At 39.7% G+C, this 20879-nt stretch overlaps 2 protein-coding genes across 3 annotated transcripts in view; both read left to right on the forward strand.

The window, feature by feature from the left end:
• Positions 1 to 20879, forward strand: part of esr1 (estrogen receptor 1) — a 25289-nt gene continuing 4410 nt past the window's right edge. Inside the window, exons 1-7 of the mRNA XM_050058564.1 lie at positions 1 to 101; positions 12594 to 12700; positions 13409 to 13831; positions 14690 to 14916; positions 17139 to 17255; positions 17853 to 18034; positions 18250 to 18403. Coding sequence (XP_049914521.1) covers positions 12690 to 12700; positions 13409 to 13831; positions 14690 to 14916; positions 17139 to 17255; positions 17853 to 18034; positions 18250 to 18403 — 1114 coding nt within the window. The 5' untranslated portion in view covers positions 1 to 101; positions 12594 to 12689. The remainder of the gene's footprint in view (positions 102 to 12593; positions 12701 to 13408; positions 13832 to 14689; positions 14917 to 17138; positions 17256 to 17852; positions 18035 to 18249; positions 18404 to 20879) is intronic.
• armt1 (acidic residue methyltransferase 1) lies at positions 6405 to 11077 on the forward strand. Of its 2 annotated transcripts, XM_050058567.1 has the most exons (5): positions 6405 to 6931; positions 7321 to 7426; positions 7526 to 7767; positions 8188 to 8353; positions 9395 to 11077. In XM_050058567.1, the coding sequence occupies exons 1-5, from the start codon at positions 6864 to 6866 to the stop codon at positions 10181 to 10183; spliced, it is 1371 nt and encodes a 456-aa protein (XP_049914524.1). In that variant the 5' UTR covers positions 6405 to 6863; the 3' UTR covers positions 10184 to 11077. The 2 variants fall into 2 exon arrangements, with proteins under 2 accessions (XP_049914524.1, XP_049914525.1); XM_050058568.1 differs by lacking the exon at positions 7321 to 7426 and having other exon boundaries at positions 6410 to 6931.

Raw genomic sequence — 20879 nt, forward strand, 5'->3', positions numbered from 1 at the left:
AATCCGTTGAGCAAGGGGGCGGTTGAGTTAACGTTAATTTCCCGCACTGTGTAACCGCCGTGAGATCAACCCCCGCTAGCCAGCTCTCTTTTTGACAGCCGGTGAGTTTGAACATTAATGGCTAACAGCTACGCTGACTCACCGTATGGCAGAGTTATAGTCGCTGTGTGTGTGTCTGCCGTTAACGACACGTTAAACACGACACTGAAGTGTGACTGTGAGTTTGTGTGTGTGTGTGTGTGTGCACTCTCTCTCACTGAAATAACGATAAAACATCGCTTTGCCCTCAGTCGACTCACATTTGTATCTGCATGTTAGGTACCATACCAGGTTTTCAACAAGTTTAAGGAAGTATACAAACATTTAATGTGAGCATGTACATTTTGAATATGTTTAATGAACAGTATATCAACATCAAAACAAGATTGTGGACTTAATAACAAGAATATTAAGATATTCCTCATGGTCTAGATATCAAAAATCTTTATTTTTTTATTTTTTTTATATACTTTATTAATCCCCGAGGGGAAATTCAATTTTTCACTCTGTTTGTCAATTACACACAGGTCCGAACACACACATGCACAAACTGGACCTATACATGCACTAAGTGGAGAGATGTCAGAGTGGGCTGCCCATGACAGGCGCTCTGAGCGGTTGGGGGGTTCGGTGCCTTGCTCAGGGGCACCTCGGCAGTGCCCAGGAGGTGAACTGGCACCTCTCCAGCTACCAGTCCACGCTCCATATTTTGGTCCGGACGGGGACTTGAACAGGCGACCCTCCGGTTCCCAACCCAAGTCCCTATGGACTGAGCTACTGCCGCCCCCAAAGCTACTGCCGCCCCCATTATAGTTATGGCCATTATAGTGACTTTTCTCATTTTGAATCATATACAGTTTATATCTTATAAGGAACACACGTACTGATTATGATGAATTATATAAGGAGATAAAACAAAATCTTACAAAATATAAAGTAACTACAAAATCACAACTGAAATACAACCATAAATTAAAAAAAAATCTTCATCCACTATTTATATTAAAGTAAATTTGGCCATGAACTCTTATCTCCTGCTACATTATTTTATTTTCTGCAGTTTTAATCTCAAACACAGCCCTCACATTTGCATCTGCATTTTAGGTTGGAGCTGATCTGATACTAGATTTTGAACCAGTTTAAGGACGTATACAATTATTTAATGTGAGCATGTACATTTTAAATATCAATGTACCAATATCAAAACAAGACGGCAGCCTTAATAACAAGAATATTAAAATATTCTCATAGCCTAGATATCAAAATCTATAAAGTGACTTTTCCCAATTTGAATCCATATCGCCTTTGTTATGAATAACACATACTGATTATGATGAACAATACAAGGATGTTAAACAAAATCTTACAAAATATAAGGTCACTAGTGAAATACAACCATAAATTCAAAATATCTTAAATGTTTTGTCGCTGCAAAGTATCCACTAGCTTTGATATCAAAGTGAGTTTGGCCATTAACTTGCATTTCCTGCTAATATGCTACATTATTTTATTTTCTGAAGTTTTGATCTCAAACTAAAAGTATAAATAAAGGCTGACAAATACAGACACACAGTAAAAATTAAAGTGTAATGGAGTGAGACACACGCCCCACAGTAATTTACCTCTTAAGATCATAGGAGAATATAATTGTTTAAATCTCATATTTGATTTGAAAACCTTCTTGAGTAAGATTTTTTATTTTGCTGTAATCACTTGTCCTGTCATTATGAACCATAACTTCAGTAACAAAGCAGTGTGAAAACTACAATAAGTGATAAGACAAGGCAGGGCTATAGGTAATTTATTTTTTAAAGTGTCATGTACAATGGGCTTACAAGACACAACAAACATATCAAAAACAAGAGCAATACCATAATGAGAGCAGAAGAAAATGTAAAACGCCTCCATGCATGTCAAAATCAATCATTTTCAAAGCAGATATGAACACAAGCCTGTTCCTTAGACATTACTGCTATAGTAATTTAGGCACATCTGAGGCACAGACTGTGCTTTACACATCAAACATAAAACACCATCCTATGCTGTTGTTAGGCATTGGAAACAAACTGAGGTAATGGAAACACTTTGTGCATATGTAAAGCACAATTCATACTTAGAGGCAATTGTAAAGTGGTTTATATAAACTTACAATTTTAAAAAGATAATTTATGAAGCTCATTTATTTTATTTTCAGGGGACTACATTCAAGGCTGTTATTTTACAATGGCCCTACTTGGAAGCAGAATGTGAATTATCTGTGCAAATAGGGAGAAATAGGGGTGTAAATATAGACAGTGCAGGCAGTGCTGTTGCACTGGGGCCCATGTTGGGTGGAGAATGGGCCCTTTTGAGTGATAGCCACCTTGGAAAAAAAAAAAAATGTGATCAAAGAAGAATTCTCATTCAATTAAAAACAGTGTCATTTGCTATATATGCCCCTGAAAAAGGCTTTTTTCTTTTTCTTTTTTTAAATAGTCAGTTGCATCTGTAACAAAATAATATGCTTACTCTGTAACTATAAATCAACAATTAGAATTGTTAAAGTAATCATTTCTTAAATTTCTTTGGTCTTTTTTGTTATATACAGATATGTGATGATGTTTCGTGGGAAATATGTATGTTAATGTTATTCAGTGTCAGTTCTCTGATCATGTGATGAGACATTATGTGTATGATAGCGTGCACTGGGGCCCGTCATAATAGGGTGCACTGGGGCCAATTGCAACTACCTTACGCCACTGAGGGAAAACCTGCACATTCGCTTTCATTAGGAAAGTTGTTACTGTTGATGTAATGTAAAAGTATAACACCTTATTCCTACAAAACTCTTATTAACTGTATGACACAAGATACTGACTACAGGTTCAACTTGTGTTTGACTGTCCATACCAGACTAGGGCTGCGGCTAAAACTTATTTTCAGTAATGCGTCAATTATGTTCCCTATTTAGTGATTAGTTGTTTGGTCTGTAAAGTCCTGATCAGTGTTTCTCAAAGCCCAAGTATCTTGTTTTGTCCACAACCAGAGATATTCTGTTTATTGTCAAAAGGAGTGAGGAAAATAGAAAATGTTCACATTTAAGAGGGTGGAATCAAACAATTTTGACTCATTTGTCTTAAAATAATTAGTCAGATTGATTGATTATTAAATTGTTTGGTGATTAATTTAATAGTTGACAGCTAATCAAACAATGTTGCAGCTCTACCAGTCAATATTGGTCACTGGCATGCACTGGTTTGTAGTCCAGGTGTCATTGTAAGTACAAGATTATAATGTATTATGCCAGTTCATACTGTATGCTGTTCGGCAGCCCTTAACCGTTTTCTTTTTCTCGCTTTCGTTTGTGATGTTACACTCAATTCCAAACACGCAAAAAAAAGGGTCAGGGAAATCTATAAAATGATACCAATATCTGCATGAGCAGCACAACAGCATTTAACGTAACACTTGAGCCTATTTGATTAAACTTCTGCATAGTAACCTGTGCTCACCTTCGTACACCATGGCCAACAGTGTCAGACCTGCGTAAACCTACATTTTTGTGACACATAGCTTTTGTGGAAGAAAGAGTAACTACCCCTGCTTCTTGTACACTTAATGGGGACTCCAGTTAGCTGTTATTTTTTGATCCCATTAGAGTGTTGCCTGCTAAAAAAGCCTGTGAGTTGATCAGGTCAAAGGGGTTTTGATGAGAAACCTTTTTTTTTTTTAAATAAAGTGAAATACCAGAAGAGGGGAGCTGTGGAGGTCTTGGAAATAGTTTTCAACCAAACCACATATTGCATGGCACAGGACATGTAGGAGGACCTTCGCACAGACGCACTTTGGAGTCACATCAATATTTTGTCATCAGATGTTGCCCCAGTGTAAACACCAATTTTTTTTCCAGACCTTTCATTACAGAGTTGCATTTCAGCCTGAGGACAGGGAGTCCACAGGAGGACCAGACTAAGCAAGTTGTAGCTCTCTGAAAACGCTTGCTCGGCAGGCAGAGAATAAGTGGAGAGTTTGTGTGTTAAAGGAGATGAGGGGCTGGAGACATGGGAGGGGGCTGAAATGCTTATGAAGCAGGGCCTGGGGACCTTTAAGTTTTTGTACTGTCAACAAACAGCAGATCATTGGTGCTGTGCTGATGGACTTTTAAATCATTAAGGTTATGAACACTGCTGAGATGATGCTGTGCTCTTGTTTGGTCTGTGCTGTTTGTGTATTTTTTTAATTTGTGTTGATGTTTTTAAAATAGAAAAACTTGAATAAAAACTAAAAAAAAAAAACCCCAACAGATCCAAATCTCATCTTATCCACAACTTAAGTGAAACTTAAATGCAGGCCAAAACATTGGTGGAGACCTCTGTTAAAGCAATAGTAGATGGTAATGAGGGCAGAACAAAAGCATGTTTACTTTGCTGAAAGGCCCACAGCAGGGGTTTATTGAAAGAAGCAGATAAAGTGTTACCACACAACTGTTTTTCATCATTAAGATCAATCAATACAGTCTAATCAATAGATTTTTACGATAATGCTCCACCATTAGGAGAAGTTATGTACTCCGGTCTGCTCCACTTCATATGGCTTTCTTATGGCCCATTAATCTCTTTGCTGTTTTCTTGTTCTCAGAGGAGCTTATTCAAAAGAGATGCAGTCTGAACTTTCACATGACTGCCCTGTCACTGATTTCCACTAAATTGATTTTTCCTGCAATAATGCATTTTCAAAAATACAGCACAGTCTGCGTGAAATTGCTTAAAACATAAAATGTGCAGCAAGATTTGTGTCAGATTTGGCCAGTTCTGACGTCAGGGCACCATTTCAAGCGATTTAACCCTCGACATTTTCAGCCGCTCAGATGAAATGCTCCATAAGCGTACTGTTGCATGAGACGGCTGTGTGGTGAGCCGAAACACCTGTTTAAACAGGGCCTTTAACGTTAACTGCCGCCCTCCCCCCCCGTCCGTGGCCTGTTTTGAAACCGGAGTGGTGAGTCACTCCTCTCTCGGTTTAGAAAAACAGATCCGGCCAGGCTGGGGCCCGGCGGGGGGATGGGAGGCCGGCGGTGGATGAACACCGGAGGTGGACGCAGCTGGACTCCCACTCCTAAAGACCCCACATCCTGACAACGGCCAGTCGTGTTCCCATAGAGACCTAGGCTGATCTGAGAGAGGGAAAAAACACCGTCAGAAGGAATTAATACAAGGTTTTTTCCAGCATAGTAATCTTTGGAACAGCCAATCAATTGATCATATTCAAAAAAGGAGAACCAAGAGTGCAGATCTGCCAGTTCCCCAAAATGGACCGCAACCCTTGTGGTAGCCTATCTTTGTTCTTGTTATGTCCAGGGGTGGAAGCATTCCTGGAGCTCCAATGTGTTATATCCTTTTATTTTCTACTTTTTCAGTGAGAAAAGAAAACATTCTCCAAAACAGATAACGCTTATTTTCATTGTCGATTAATCCGTCAAATATTTTCTCAATTAGCCTAATCTATTAGGCCTAGTTGTTTGGTCAGTAAACTGTTGATCAGTGTTTCCAAAGCCAAAGATGAAGCCCTCTCATACCTTGTTTTGTCCACAACCTAGAAATATTAAGTTTACTATCACAAAGGAGCAAAGAAAATAAAAAATAATTATTCACATTTAAGAAGCTGGAATCATTTTATAGACAATGTTGACTCTTTTATTTCTTAAAAAAATGCTCAGATTGATTGGTTAAATTAGTTATTGGTGCTTAATTTAATAGCCTACTTGACAGCTAATCAAGCAGTGTTGCAGCTCTGCCAGACAATATTGGTCACTGGTTTGTAGTCCAGGCTTCATTGTAAATAGTCTCCTAGATTATAATGTATTATGCCAGCCCATATGCTGTTTGGCCAGCCCTTAAATGTTTTCTGTCTTTCTTTACGTTGGGAAGTTACACTCATTTCCAATAACGTATATAAAAGAGTGCAAATAAAGGCAGTAAAACCTATAAAATGATTTCCAGCAGCATTGTCTTTATGCAGATGATATAATCAGTGGTAAAATGTTAAAGAAAGAAAGGTCAGCTTAATTAGACTCGGCCATTATAGTGAGGAAAATATATACAGATATTAATATAGCCTATACAACATTAACTTATTATTTTAAACCCACAACTGGCTCTACCGTCCTCTATAGCAGGGTCTCAAGCAGGGACTCACTAGAGTAATGCTTCCTCTTACCAAAATGCTACCTCTTCCTACTCTACCCCCTCCTCCCCTGTTTCCCGCCAAAAAGCCTTGGGGGTTCGAATTCTGCCCTTTTCTGGTAGGGTGAATCAATGTCTCCATGACAACCGTTGCTCTGGACGACAAGGGATGCTCGGGGTGCTGCCGCAACAACAGCATGCCGTGCGCAATGCGGCAGCGCGTACCACTCTTTGATCCAACCCCGAAAAGAATAATTTTTAATTATGTTAATGCTGAAAGCTTACAGGTGGTACAGAGAGCGAGTTGAATTAAATTAAATTAAACAAGAAACAACGTAGCATCTTTGGAGAACAATCGCAGCAACAACATACATGACACACAACTTGCCAACGCTGCAGTTTACGCATGAACCACAAGATGGCGGCATTGTATCCTGAATAAACCCAGGTCTACAGGGAACCAGGAAGGAAATATTACAATGTAAAATATTTGTCACCAGAAACACAGGACGTCAATTTGGTACAGTCTACGTTGTTGCTGCTTTATCCACAGAAAATACGCACGTCGCGTTGAAGCCTCAAGCCGCGAGCAGACCCCTTCACTTTGTTCCTGTCCTCGTAATTGATAAAGTTTCATTTGAACAGCCTCTTATTGCTAGAAAGATGGCGGCCCCGGCGGCGAATGAAACTGTGCATGGAGTTCCTCCTTCACTGTCTGCTAAAGTGGTTGGGTACGTTGACAACTTTGTCACTATGTTTAATAATGTCGCTAACTATACTGCTGTATCAAAAGGGCTCCATAAAGTTAGGACTGTCGTGTTCAAACTAGCAGTAGCATTAGCTTGTTGCTAACAGACATCCACGAAGTTGCTAATCACTGAGTGTAACGCTACATGCTAGCATACGACGTTAACTCAGTCAGCTCAGACAAATGTAAATTTTGACAGCTTAGTTATACCAGTTAGTATTTTTGGAGTTGAAATGACTGCAAAATAAGGGCTAGCGTTAACTTTACATCTTGCTAGGTTAATTAACGTTAGCTTGCTAGCTTACAAGTGCATACACCTGCTGTAGTATGTAGTGTCAGTGTAACGTCAATGGCTCTGTCGTTTCTCTGCAGGTCATTTGCCTATTTCACAGTGAAAGACAGATTGCCGACCATCCTGACCAAAGTTATAGACACAATACATCGCAACAAAAACAAGTTTTTTGAAGAATATGGAGAGGTATGGATTCTTAACGATCAGCTGGATTCTAGTTGTCCTGAGGCTCATTTGAAAACTTGAAACTGACCTTACATGTCTTTCCTCTTTATGTTTATACAGGAGGGTATCGAGGCAGAGAAGCAAACAATAGGTCTGCTGTCCAAAATGAGGAATGAGCTGCAGACTGATAAGCCAATAATACCACTAACAGATGGCCTGCAAGACACAGAGTCCTGGAACCAGTACCTGGAGAGACAACAGAAACTGCATGGAGACCAAGAGCCTGTCAGCTGGTTCAAGTCTCCATGGCTTTATGTGGAGTGCTACATGTACCGCAGGGTACAGGAGGCCCTCTGGCTCAAGTAAGAGGCAGTCGTGTCTTTTCATAGGAACTATTGCTGCCGTGATTCCTGCTTTTGAGTGCATGTCTTTTTTCCCCATGCAATATATTGCATTATTTCTTAGGTCAAAGTCAAAATGGGGGGCAAGTCATTTTATATGATGATAGACCATTGTATTGCAGAACAATGGCAATTTGAGCCATCAAGTTCTTTCACTCTCAGTTACTCTCAGAAAAATGTGACATGAAATTGCTTCATATGCTGCAGAATTTAGTTTTACTATTTTCATAAAAAAGTGTTTAAGGATATTACATCATCATAATGTTTGTTTAATGATAACGAAGGTAAATATTGGAATATTGCGGCATTAGAAGTAAATACACCCTCTCTTGTTCCTTCATATTGTGTTCTAGGTCATGATTGTATTTTGCTTTTTTCCAGTCCTCCCATCAGTGACTATGATGTCTTTAACGAGGGAAAGACTCAGAGCTATTTTGAGTCTCAGCAGGCTGTGATGGCTTTATGCACATACACTGAGGGCATCAGCAAGAATTTGGAGGAGCTTTCCAAGAATCAGCTGTTTGAGCATTTTGACAAACTGCTGCAGGTAAGTTCTTCTATACCAGCTCAATACATGACAATTAAAGCTGCACTAAGCAATAATTTTATATCAACAGTGGTTCAAATGATGATATGTAATGTGAACAGGTTGCTTGTATTGACAAACCCACAGATTTGATTACCTGCCTCTGCAGCTCCCCTCTCTTAAGCGTCTTTTAGAATTTTTTCATGGCCCTCAACTTCGAAAATCAGAGAGTGATGCAGCAAGCATTGTGTCAGTCCTGTGTAACTGTACTCCTCATTTTCTGTAACCAGTAAAACAGTATACCATGGTGGAAAAGCTAAGTAGCTAGCCTCTGAGTAAAATTTAACAACTTAATGCTTCATCCACACACATTGTCACAGTGTAGGAAAGCACATCCCTATTGCCAGATGACTGACAACTTTGTTTGGCTTTTTTTGTATCTAGCCTTACCATAAAAGCATGGTGGAGTTACTAAGTTAGCTAGCTACCTAGCCAGCTGCAGTCAACATGGCAGTTTTGGATGGAGGAAAGAGTCAGGAGTGTGTCTGGATGACACACACCTTAAAATTTATGACTAACATTATTGAATATTATGTGTTACAGTGTCGAAATGGATGCTACTATTTCTATTAAGAGAAAATAAGATGTCAGAACAGTAGCCACCACCTTACAAAACATACTAGATGTTAACCAATGAATAAGTTTCGCTGATTATACAGCGCTCATTAGGATGTTTTACGAACTAACTAAAGTCCATGACTGAGTGAATGCCACCACTTCCTGTTTAAAATGAAAAGCCCTCCAACAGTTTAGGCATTGTCCAGCCATTTACAAGACTATGATGCAGTCATGTTTTCTGTCTGACCGCTCTCATCAACCCCCTTTCTGACCCCTGAAAGTTTTAGTGAAAAACTGTGACAGATGATGAATGGATTAAGTCAAACAAAATATTCTGTCCATTCATCTATATTCTGTACCATTTATCCTATTTATTTGGGTCAAAAGTGAACACATTACAATAGGCTGACGTTTCTTTCTTTTTTTTTATTTGACTCTTACTAGGTTTCTCTGTGGGGGAACAAGTGTGATCTGTCCATCTCTGCCGGCCAAGAAAACTCACAGAAGACCAGTCCGATAGATTCCCTCAGCAGCCTGCAACCATTCATCCTGGTGAATGACACCAACATGGTATGGTCAACTCTTATTTCAGCCCAGAGGCCTGGACAGTCTGAGAAAACCACTGGGGTCAGAGTGGACATTGTTCTAGACAATGCTGGCTTTGAGTTAGTCACTGACTTGGTCTTAGCAGATTTCCTGGTCTCCTCTGGCCTTGTCCATGAGGTCCACTTTCATGGCAAATGCTTGCCGTGGTTCGTCTCTGATGTCACAGCTAATGATTTTCAGTGGACCATCCGGCAGACCATGACGGCCAATCACAGGTGGATGTCAAAGAGTGGTGTCAAGTGGAATACCTACCTGAAGGAAGGCGTGTGGTCCTATCATGATCATCCTTTCTGGACGCAGCCGCATGAGTTCTGTGACATGGCGGCTGATGCTCCAGACCTGCATGCGACCCTGCAGGGGGCAGACCTGGTGCTTTTTAAAGGCGATCTCAACTACAGAAAGTTGACAGGGGACAGGCAGTGGGATCACACAGTGGGCTTTGATACTGCGCTACGGGGTTTTGGGCCTGCGCCACTGTGTAGCCTGAGGACTCTTAAGGCCAATGTTCAAGTAGGTCTGCAGCTGGGCCAAGCTGAGAAGCTCACCTCCCAGGATCCAGACTGGATGACCAGTGGCAAATACGCCGTCATTCAGTACCACGACTCAAAGTCAGAAAAGAAAGACTGAGGATCTCACTGAGAAGACGTGGATTCAGAGGAACATTTCAGTAAGAAGTCCCTCAAGAAGGAGTTACCTTTAAGCCATAAGACCGTTAAGTTACACAAGGTTGTTAATGATGTCTGTGTTCCTCATCGTCAGTTAAGTCTTCATAATGTTTGATACAGAAACGCACAGTAACAAATATTTAACAGGTATTTTCACAACATTTGTACCATGTCTTACTTAAAATGTTAGCACTTTAAGATCTAAATGTTTTCCCATGATTTGAACACAGTTGTTTACGACGACACGTTTATCCTCAGAAGTAACATACCAAGATTGATTTTTATCATAAATAGCTAATGTGTTGTGCTCAGTTGTATTAAGTCATATAGTGTTTACAGGTTAATGTAGATGCTGTTAACAATCATGGAGTAAAAATTGGGCTTTTTAAAATCTCCAGCAGCAATACTTTTCTTTTTGCATGCAGTTGAGGAGAGTGATGATAGATGTAATATATAGTTATTTTTATTTCAGCTCAGCTCAGGTTGTTCTACTGTTGCACTCAGTGTCCTTGATATATGCATGCATCAAAACATGCAGACAGCCATTTAAAGTCACCTAAGGGAGATCACAACGTAATTTGGTAACCGCTTTGCTCTGTTTGAAAGATGGCAGACTGTTATTGGGGCAGTGTAATAATAACAGTGATCATGTGTGCTTGTGTAGATTAAAATGGCAACCCAGACCTCTGTATCTACATAGATAAAAATGGATGTCCCTGTGCACACTGTTATGTCATCTAAATTGACAGTGTCAGTACTTCAGAGGTGATGTTAACTGGATTCTTCTCAGTGCTGCTGGGGGAGATGATATCATTTTCATTAATGGGATAATTTGATTTAATAAAGAACTGTATTGACTTCTGTTTTTCCCCACTGTCGTACTTTACAAGGATGAGAGATGGAGGATGTGGGTATTAATGACATTTGACATAGTGTATGAATCCAGATTTATTAATTGCAGTCAACACTGTGCCAGTGCAGGAACAGCATTTCTGAACCAGTTCACCAAAAAGCACGTGTACACCAATAATAATGCATCAGTAGATAGTTTAAATCTTCACCAGTAGTGTGACAGTTTTCATAGATATTTTAACACAGTGTTTGACCTTTTGGTACTCAAGGTCAGGGTGGACCTAGAAAAACAGCTGGAAATGCTGCAACACGTGCACTACAATTCCAGGATGAGCTCGGAAAACTGAATGGCATAATTTATGCTGCTGACAAGCTTTGTGAATGTCATCTGTCATAAAGATTAGTTCAATTACGGCAAGAAGCAGCCTTATCTTGAGCCATTTAGGTGATTTTAGTTATTTCATTTCTTAACCTTCATTTTCCTGTTTTCTAATGTAACAGTGTCTTCATTTTACTCCAGGGGAAATGCCTAAAAAAATATGTATCATCATCAGGGCTACTTGTTTTCCACTTGACCTGACATGTCCTGAAAATTGGGCTGTTTACTCAAGAAAGATGTTGCACAGAGAAAGGAAAATGAAGTCCCTGTGCCAAATGTTCAGGTTGTCCTCAGTGGGGGAGGTTGTTGCTTGTAATCTTTATCTCTATGAATTTCTTGCATTATTGACTGTATGACTATATCACAAAGAAACAAGTATATTTTAATTCAAGACCCAACTTATTTGATGATTTTTAACATCATTTGTATCATTGGATCTGAAATTGATCATTTTAAAAATGACTTTGTTCAAATGTGTGCTCTAAATTATTATTTCCCCATTGAGCTCCTGTTGCCACAAGTGTTGGAAAATAATCCTTACACTTACAGTTTATTAGTTTTCCTAGTAGTGTTTCAGCTCAAGGTTGTTGTTTTTTTTTGTTTGTTTTTTTTTTACCTTGACGCCATGTCCCCAAACATACAAGGACTCATGGGATCCCTGACAATCACAGACCTGGAACTTTTGTGCAGTAAACATGAACATTGATTTCCTAAGCCTTTATTTGCATAGATACTCTGCCCCTTTGCTTTGATTGGTTCATATATAATGTTCTGTTTAATCTCCAGCTTGACCTGATAAGGTAATGATTGACTGGTCCATACTGTGATCCTGTAATATGTTTTTCAATGAAATGTCATGAGGAAAATGTAAAGAAAAACGTTCCTGTATTTTTTTGTAGTTTAAAAAAAATACTTAAGTTCAAGCAGCATCTGATTAAAATAGCCACCGATCCCCTCATTTGGGATTGATTGTGTAATTATTGGCTGTTGGAATGAGATTTGACCTCCTGCTTTGTTTGCTGTGTTATGGTGACCTGGCAGTAAAACACACTGCTGTTTGGTTATCGACTTGGCCGCATCTTTAATTTGTTTATCCTCTTTTTTAACCTTTCCACCGTTCCCATTGTATCCAATGAGCCAGGCTAGATAGCAAAGAGTCAGAGAGAGGAGAGAGGCAAGCAGAGAGAGAGGAGACTCAAACAGTGCCAGTGTTGCACGGCAGATGAGAGGATGATTCATGTGTGAGAGGTGAGTAATGTATCATGGTGGATTTCTGCCTTTTTTTAATAGCCACTGTTGTTTAAAACTATTGTCCTAATGTTTCTCATTTCCCGAGTGATTTGATTTACTGCAGAGTCTCAGGTGTATCCAATAATGTGGCTACAAATAGACTGCTCATACGTCATGCTGGTAGCATGCTGAGTATCAGATAAATTAAACAGCTTACTGCTAGTTTACAGATGTTTTAATCTGTGCACCAGCTGCAACTGGGAAGAGCTTTTCAAAATTAAGAAAACAGGTGAAATAAGAAGAGAGCATTTTATAGGGGTGTGAGAGAGAGAGAGAGAGAGACAGGACAGGGAAGTTATTTGGGAATCACTATTTCTCTGTCCATCTTCCTTTCCCCCCTATAGAGTAGGTGTATCAGAGGAAAAGAGGGAAACGCTCTGCTGATTTTTAAAAAAAAAAAAAAAAAACTGAAGGAGATTGGGAGGAGTCTTTGTTTTTTGGAGCTTGGTGGGTGGAAGCTCAAGGCAGATAGGGCAAAGGGACTGGAAGAATAGCGGACCCTTCAAGTTGCCTGACAGGCTTTATCGGTAAAAAGGCAAGAGAGACAGAGAGAGGGAGAACAGCACTCGTCTTCAACCCCCCCCCCCCCCCTTTCCTCCCAGCAAATGGGAGAGCAAGTCTAAATCATGTTGCATATCAGTGCTGTTGTGCTGTGATGTTGCTCAGGCAGAGCCCGGCGCAGAGCAGGCAGCCTTGTGGACCAGCATTCAGACCCAGGATCAGCCCAGCCTTCTCAGAGCTGGAGACCCTCTCTCCGCAACGTCCCTCGTCTCCACCTCGTGCCCCCTTCAGTGACATGTATCCCGAAGAGAGCCGGGGGTCTGGAGGGGTAGCCACTGTGGACTTCCTAGAAGGGACATATGACTACGCCGCCCCCACCCCAGCCCCGACTCTTTACAGCCACTCCACCACTGGCTACTACTCTGCTCCTCTGGACGCCCACGGACCACCCTCAGATGGCAGCCTTCAGTCTCTGGGAAGTGAGCCGAACAGTCCTCTCGTGTTCGTGCCCTCCAGCCCCCGACTCAGTCCCTTCATGCACCCACCCAGCCACCATTATTTGGAAACCACCTCAACACCCGTCTACAGGTGAGGGAATTCAATTTTGCTTTATTGCCCGATCACCAGAGTGTTTATCTGTGGAAAAAAGTTATTTTTTATAGGCTGCATCAACAGGTATGAATCACTGCTTTTATTTTTTTTATTTTAGAATTAAGTGAAGTTGGTGTTATTTTTGCCATTACCTCTGCTTCAGTCTGAGTGCTTGGTCAGTTTTAGTGATTATTTAACTGAAAGGAGAGGTGCGAAACATCAATAGACCCGTCACATTTGTTTCTCTAGAATGTTTATTTTGCCCACTCTGTCATAATTTGAGCACAAAGTTAAAAAATAACATTTAGAGGAAATCTTTTCATAATTATTTATTTTTTTACTGTATTTTCTGTACTGACTGGGTGTTTCCTGTTGGCTTTTTGCCACACAACTAGATTTGATATCTTTCACTCCTGTATTATGGCATTGGCATTCTGTTCAGTCATCACCATGCAGTTATAAACATAACATAATTATATAACTGCATTTTTTTTATCTTTTGCTTTATACAAAACATTGCCACTATCTCCATAGAAAGGATCAAGCTTTGCCCTGGTTTCTAATTCCAGAGATTAAGGACTTTGTCAAAGACCTTGAGAGAGGAACAATACGTAAGAACAACACAAGTACATGTGCAGATTGCTTCCTGGCTCAGGTGGAAAATAGCACTCTGCTTTTGTCTCTGCCGCTGTCTATTTAAAGCTGGTGTGGTAAATGTGTGAATTGTTATTAGTTGTTGCTGGCTCCAACTTTTTATGATTAAAGACATTTGTTGGAGTAGTCATGTTTTATTTTATTGCAAATGCACAATACGTGACATAATTTAACGGAGCCAAAATCCACATCTTGCTGCAGGTCCAGTGGCCCATCCAGTCAGCAGCCAGTTTCCAGGGAGGACCAGTGCGGCACCAGTGACGAGGCATACAGTATGGGGGAGTCGGGGGCTGGAGCCAGGGCCGTGGGGTTTGAGATGACAAAAGAGACGCGTTTCTGTGCCGTGTGCAGTGACTATGCCTCTGGGTACCACTATGGGGTGTGGTCCTGTGAGGGCTGCAAGGCCTTCTTTAAGAGGAGCATTCAGGGTAGGTAACCTGTCTGCTTTAGTGTTGTCATATCACTGGAATTTCTTACTTTGATCAAATATTGATATTTGATAGAACTTCTGATAACACATGGGGAAATTAGTATTGAGGACATACAAGTAAAATTAGGCTAAACAAGGCTGTTATATGACAACACCAACTTTTAATTCCTTGCTAAGTAGCACAGTAGAGCACAAGGGTTGTAGTAAACAGAAAACTAGTATTAAAATCAGAATTGATATCAGGGTTCCCACGCAGTATGGAAAAGTATGGAATTTGATTTTTAGTGATTTCCAGGTCTGGATAAGTATGGATAAAAGAGAAGAGAGTATGGAAAAATGTTTGCGTTTCCAGACTATTGCCCCTATTCTGTTTTCTAAAATGCACAATTCAGAATTCATAGCTCTTCCCCAGGTGCCTTATAACTGCACCAAACCTGGACATCTGCAACCAGATTAGTCTGAAAGAAAACTGGGGAATATCTTTGAATTGCACATACACATAGCATCAGAAATAACAAAGTATGAAACTTGTCTGAACATTTATGAGTTATGCAGTGATGTAGTTATCAGAAAAATAAACAGACTACCATTTCTGTGTAAGGAATCCATTATGGCTGCATTCACAGTCGTTTCCATAGACACAGTGAACAAGCAAGGCTGTGCAGACGCAGTGAAAATTAACTTATTTACGTTTTTCAAGTAATTTAGGTTTTAATTTAGAAAAGACTAAAAAAATGTGGAGGAACAACAGTAAAATATTGTTTATTCAACATGTTAAGGGGAAATAATATGAGTATGGTTAGCAACCGTGTACTTCCTTCCTTAAGTTTACTTCCTCTTGGTGCAGAAAAGGTTGACAGTGGAACGTTGGCCAACTTTTGCCAACTTTTTTGCCAACTCTTTGTGTTGATGTTGCTGTGTATTTCACTTATTTAGCATTTATTTTCTTGTATTTCACTTTGAGAATATTCCTACAGTGTTTGGAAGGTTACTTTTTTTGCTTTACATCCAGTATTTAAAGAAAACTACAACTCCTAGAAGGTGGAGCTCCTACCACCAGAGTTGCACACACAGGTGTATTGCATACAGCCGGTGATAAGACTGAGAGTGGTTACTTTTACCAGCTTGTCCATTGTTACCTCATGTATGCTCTGATGAAGGTCGACCGAAAGCTCAGCAATAAAGTGAGACACTGCGTAGATGTAAGTGTGTGGAAATCTTTTTCTACCAATCTGGAAGGTTACTTTTAAAAAGTAACAGGTTGCAGATTACTAGTTATCTTGTTAAAATGAAATAAGTGATGTGACTATTTTAATTACTTCATCAAAGTATTGTTACTTATTACATTTAAATATTTTTTGATTACTTTTCTAAAAATGTTCTAAACAGGGCAATAAAGCCGAAAAATGTATGGAACAAAGCTTTACCAAAAAAAGGTATTTCTGCACTGTGAATAAATGCAAAGCAACAGAATGAATATCAAATTCTACATATAAACCTAAAAGAATAAGTTCGGATGTAACGCCTTTGTATCAACGGCATTTTGATTTGTCTTCTCAGTAGCTATAACTGATTACAATTACATTTTGTCATATAAATACACTGCTTAAGAATTAGTATTTGCATTATTATGATATATTATCACATCAGTGGCATAAGATGGTTTAAAATGACAATAATATTGTCTATTGCAATTATTTCTGAGAAAGTGTATCGTAGACGTCGTCATGACTGCCTTAAACCTTAGCAGAGAAATAAGCAGTCAAAGTGGAGCTTCAAAAAGGAGAAAAGAAGTGAAAATACGTCATAAATTGCGACGTTCTGAAACAGATTTTAATGTAAGGGAGCTGAGTTTAAATTTCTGTTTTCACTCAAACATTTTTCCTCTGTTTGCTTCTCATGTCTTTCATGCAACATGTCATAGAACCTCCGTGTTCTGCTGCCTCTGTGCACAAATAAAAACTTCATCTGCCGTGTAGCTTAGTCATGTTGGTGACATGATGCTTCAGCACATTGCAATGGAAGACTGGTCTGATAAAGAAACCAATAGTCTCCATGGCAATGACAAAGCCAAGATGCCACGTTTTAATTTTCTACATCTCAGATCCATTTAAAATGGGAATAGAGTGTTCCCGGCTCCTTACTAAATAACATAAATCTGAGCTGAACACTGGAGTCAGGGGGCTTGAAGTACTAGATTTTTTTTTTTTCCCATTTCAGGTCACAATGACTATATGTGCCCAGCAACCAATCAGTGCACTATTGACAGGAATCGGAGGAAGAGCTGCCAGGCGTGCCGTCTTAGGAAGTGTTACGAAGTGGGCATGATGAAAGGAGGTAACGCCAGCAGACAACAGACTTCCCATCTTTTCCAAGACCTGTCTTTTTTAAAAGAATTTGCTTTATTTTACATGATGTTTTTTTGCAATTTGCTGTCTTTTACTAAATTCGGTTGCATTATTATTGGTTATCCTGTTTTTACTTGTTTCATTTTTGGTTAAATTGTTTTATTTATTTATGTGTTTGCACAATTTAGCTCTTCTGTGTATTGTTTTTATTTGATCGCCCACATTGTAACAAATTCCAAAACTAATAGCCTCTATCAAGCTTGTTGCTGAGAGGATTGGCACAAATATGAGAGTGCTGGTGGATGCAGATAAGCTTGAGACTAACTTTAACGTGACCTTGAAGTGATTTCCTCTTAAGGAGTACAGCCACTGATTAAAACCCACCCACATTTTTGTTTTCATACTTCTTAAATCACACAGGCATCCATAGAATCTGCACTGCTGGACTTTGTCGTAGAAACAGGGTGTGAAGTTACGTGTGAGCGATGAAGCCTGATGAGTTTGTATGCCGCTGTGTGCATGGATGTTTGTGGGGTTTTTTTCTGTGTATGTCATTTTGTGTTAAACTCCCTGGTGTGTGCTTCAGGTGTGCGTAAGGACCGCGGGCGTGTTTTGCGGCGTGACAAACGACGGACTGGCACCTGTGGCAGGGACAAGGCCTCTAAGGACCTGGAGCATAGGACAGTGCCCCCTCAGGACGGGAGGAAACGCAGCAGTGCCTATGGTGAAGAAGGACAATCACTGCTGCTTGGCATGCCTCCTGACCAGGTGCTTAACTTGTTGTGGTGCAAATTGTTTTCCAGGATTAAAATTTGAATCTGAAATAAATATTAGGAATCATCTTCCAGGTTCATAAATATTCGTACGTTCATACCAAATGTTATGGAAATGTAGCAAGTGGATGTTGAGCGATGTTTGTAGTTGCTTTAAATCAGTTTGAAGCACAGCAGCTTATAGTTTTCTGTTTCTCTGCTGTTTCCCAGGTGCTCCTCCTGCTCCAGGGTGCTGAGCCTCCCATACTGTGCTCTCGTCAGAAGCTGAGCCGACCCTACACCGAGGTCACCATGATGACCCTGCTCACCAGCATGGCCGATAAGGAGCTGGTCCACATGATCACCTGGGCCAAGAAGCTTCCAGGTACTGCTTAGTGGTAGTCACACCACCAGTAAATACTTAGTTGTTTTTCAGCAGTACAAACTATCTCATATTGACCGTACAATGCAGTATGTTTTCCAGACCCATTTTTTAAAGATATAAATGTATAATTATAAGATCTGACACTGCTGGATGCGTTTACTTGTTTTAAGGTATTTGCATACATTTTCAAATCAGAAAATACTGTCAACAGCCATAAAAAAAAAATCGATTTTTGACATGTATTTAGCACAAAATGAGGCTATGGATGATTTATGAACAAACCCCTCAGTAAAAACCTTCAGAATATGAATAAAACTGGTAGGTTTGGTGTATGTTAATGCTACTGAAGTGAAGATTTTCTCAAAATGAGTTTTTTTCCATACTCTGAGACAAAAAAGGCCCTTATAGATATTTATTGTAAAATTCCATAAATTTTTTGACAAAAATAAGAATAAAGAAATTACAGTTTTCACCATGTAACTTCCTCAGTTAATTACCTACATAAGACAGTTATTTATTTTTATTTATTTAAGTTTCCTGAAACTTCATCATGTAATTAAATATGCAAATTTTGCAAAAATTTACAGAACAGACAGCTCGTCTACTGCAGAGACACGGCTCTAATTTATTTGTAAGACGAAATGTTTTAAACTTTAAAACTCTCACGTTTAAAAACACCTGCAGACACTTGCTAATTTTTGGTGGAAAAGCTACATCAACCAATTAGTATATTTTTCTGTAATGAGGCCCCTTGTCAGAACAGTAGCAGCTCTTCTGTAGATTGTGAGAGGACAACTACAACTCATTTGCTTTTCCTGCATGTGTGATTTTTTCTCAGTCAATATGTAAAACAAAAGTTTATTGAACAAATTCAAAGTTGCATTGAATCCAGACCAAACATCAATAATATATGTATTTTATTTAACAGGCCTCTTTGTCCCACTGCCACTGTTACTGAAAGCATAAAAAACAAAGAAAGTTAATAAATGTCTTTCTTCACAAACTGCCGGGATCACTCTTAAGATCATAAATGTGTTGAATCGTAAGACTCCAAATGAAAAGCCTCTCATGCTGCGTTCACATGGAATAAGACAGAGGGCAGATGGACAACACTTTCTGGACGACATGGGGAAAACAGTCTGATAGAAGGGCAGGACTCTAAAATGAATGGAATTAAATATATCAAATAAATTATATTGCGTTTTTAGATCACCCGTTTTTGCCTTGTGTGAAGGAGGTGGCAAAGAATTAAAATATTTTAACTTTAGACGGCAATGCCCTCTAAGGTTATCGTTGTCAGTCACCTAATTTTACTGTCCTTCTCTCATCCACTAAAATGACAGTTTGCCATCCACTGTCATCCTGACGATGTGAACACAGCATCAGTGCAAACGTAATTTTCTCAAGATTCACTAACATTATCAAGTCTTTTGGCCGGAACAATAACTGCCTGGTTTAATACAAGTCTTACTTAGATAGATATCAGAAAGATACTTGCCCAGTAGTAACATATGTGCGCGCATATTGTCCAAAATTAGCTGTAGTGTCAAAAGCTTGGAAACAGAGTCTTTCTTAAACATCCAAATGTACAGTTGTGCTGTGTGACAAGGATTTCGGGCCTCAATTTGAGTGCTTAGGAAACAGCAAAGTGATGGGAGACCTTTTATAGTGGAGGCACACACACACATAAATGCAGAGCCATTACAGCGATGGTTATTACAGTCATCACCTTTGAGAGGATTGTTTGGCCAATCTTCTGGCACCCCATAGAGCCTAAATGCAGCATAGGACACATCACCCTTTTGCATACACACACAGACACACACACAAGCTCCCCAAGTGAGTAAATCCTGATTTTGAGGTATTACCACCCTGTGCGTCACTAAAAGCCCAAAGGCACACAGTTTTAATTGCGAGGGGTCCCAAACAGGGTACAATGGGAGTGAATTGGCTGTAATTACATATGAATTGAAACAGCTGAGTGCCAGCGATAAGGCTTTGTATGAGAGCAGAGAGATTGCAGATGGTTTTATTTAAGTAGCCATTCCCTGCCAGAAGACAAGGGGCTTGCATTTTTTTATTTTTATGAGTGGGTTGAAGGTGCACAGAAAACATTTAACTCTGGGAGTGTTAATATTCCACACCATGCTGTACTTAACGCCCACCGCCCCATGTAATCAGCACTGATACAACACTTACTGACACCAGCTTCTTTTGTTTGTGTTTGGTCTTCTAAATAATTGCTATGATCAGGATGAAACACATCTGGTGTTTTTACTGACAATTCTACTTTCTTAACTAGTGAGTAGATCTGCAACGATTAGACTAATTAATTCGTTCATCAACAGAAAAAAAATCTCATACTATTTTGAAGGTTGCGGGGGGGGCTGGAGTTTATCCTAGCTGACACTGGGCGAGAGGGGGGGGGGTACACCCTGGACATGTCGCCAGACAGTGCTGAGACAGCAACCATTCA

The sequence above is a fragment of the Epinephelus moara genome, chromosome 12, assembly GCF_006386435.1.
Source record: "Epinephelus moara isolate mb chromosome 12, YSFRI_EMoa_1.0, whole genome shotgun sequence".
Classification (NCBI taxonomy): Eukaryota; Metazoa; Chordata; class Actinopteri; order Perciformes; family Serranidae; genus Epinephelus; species Epinephelus moara.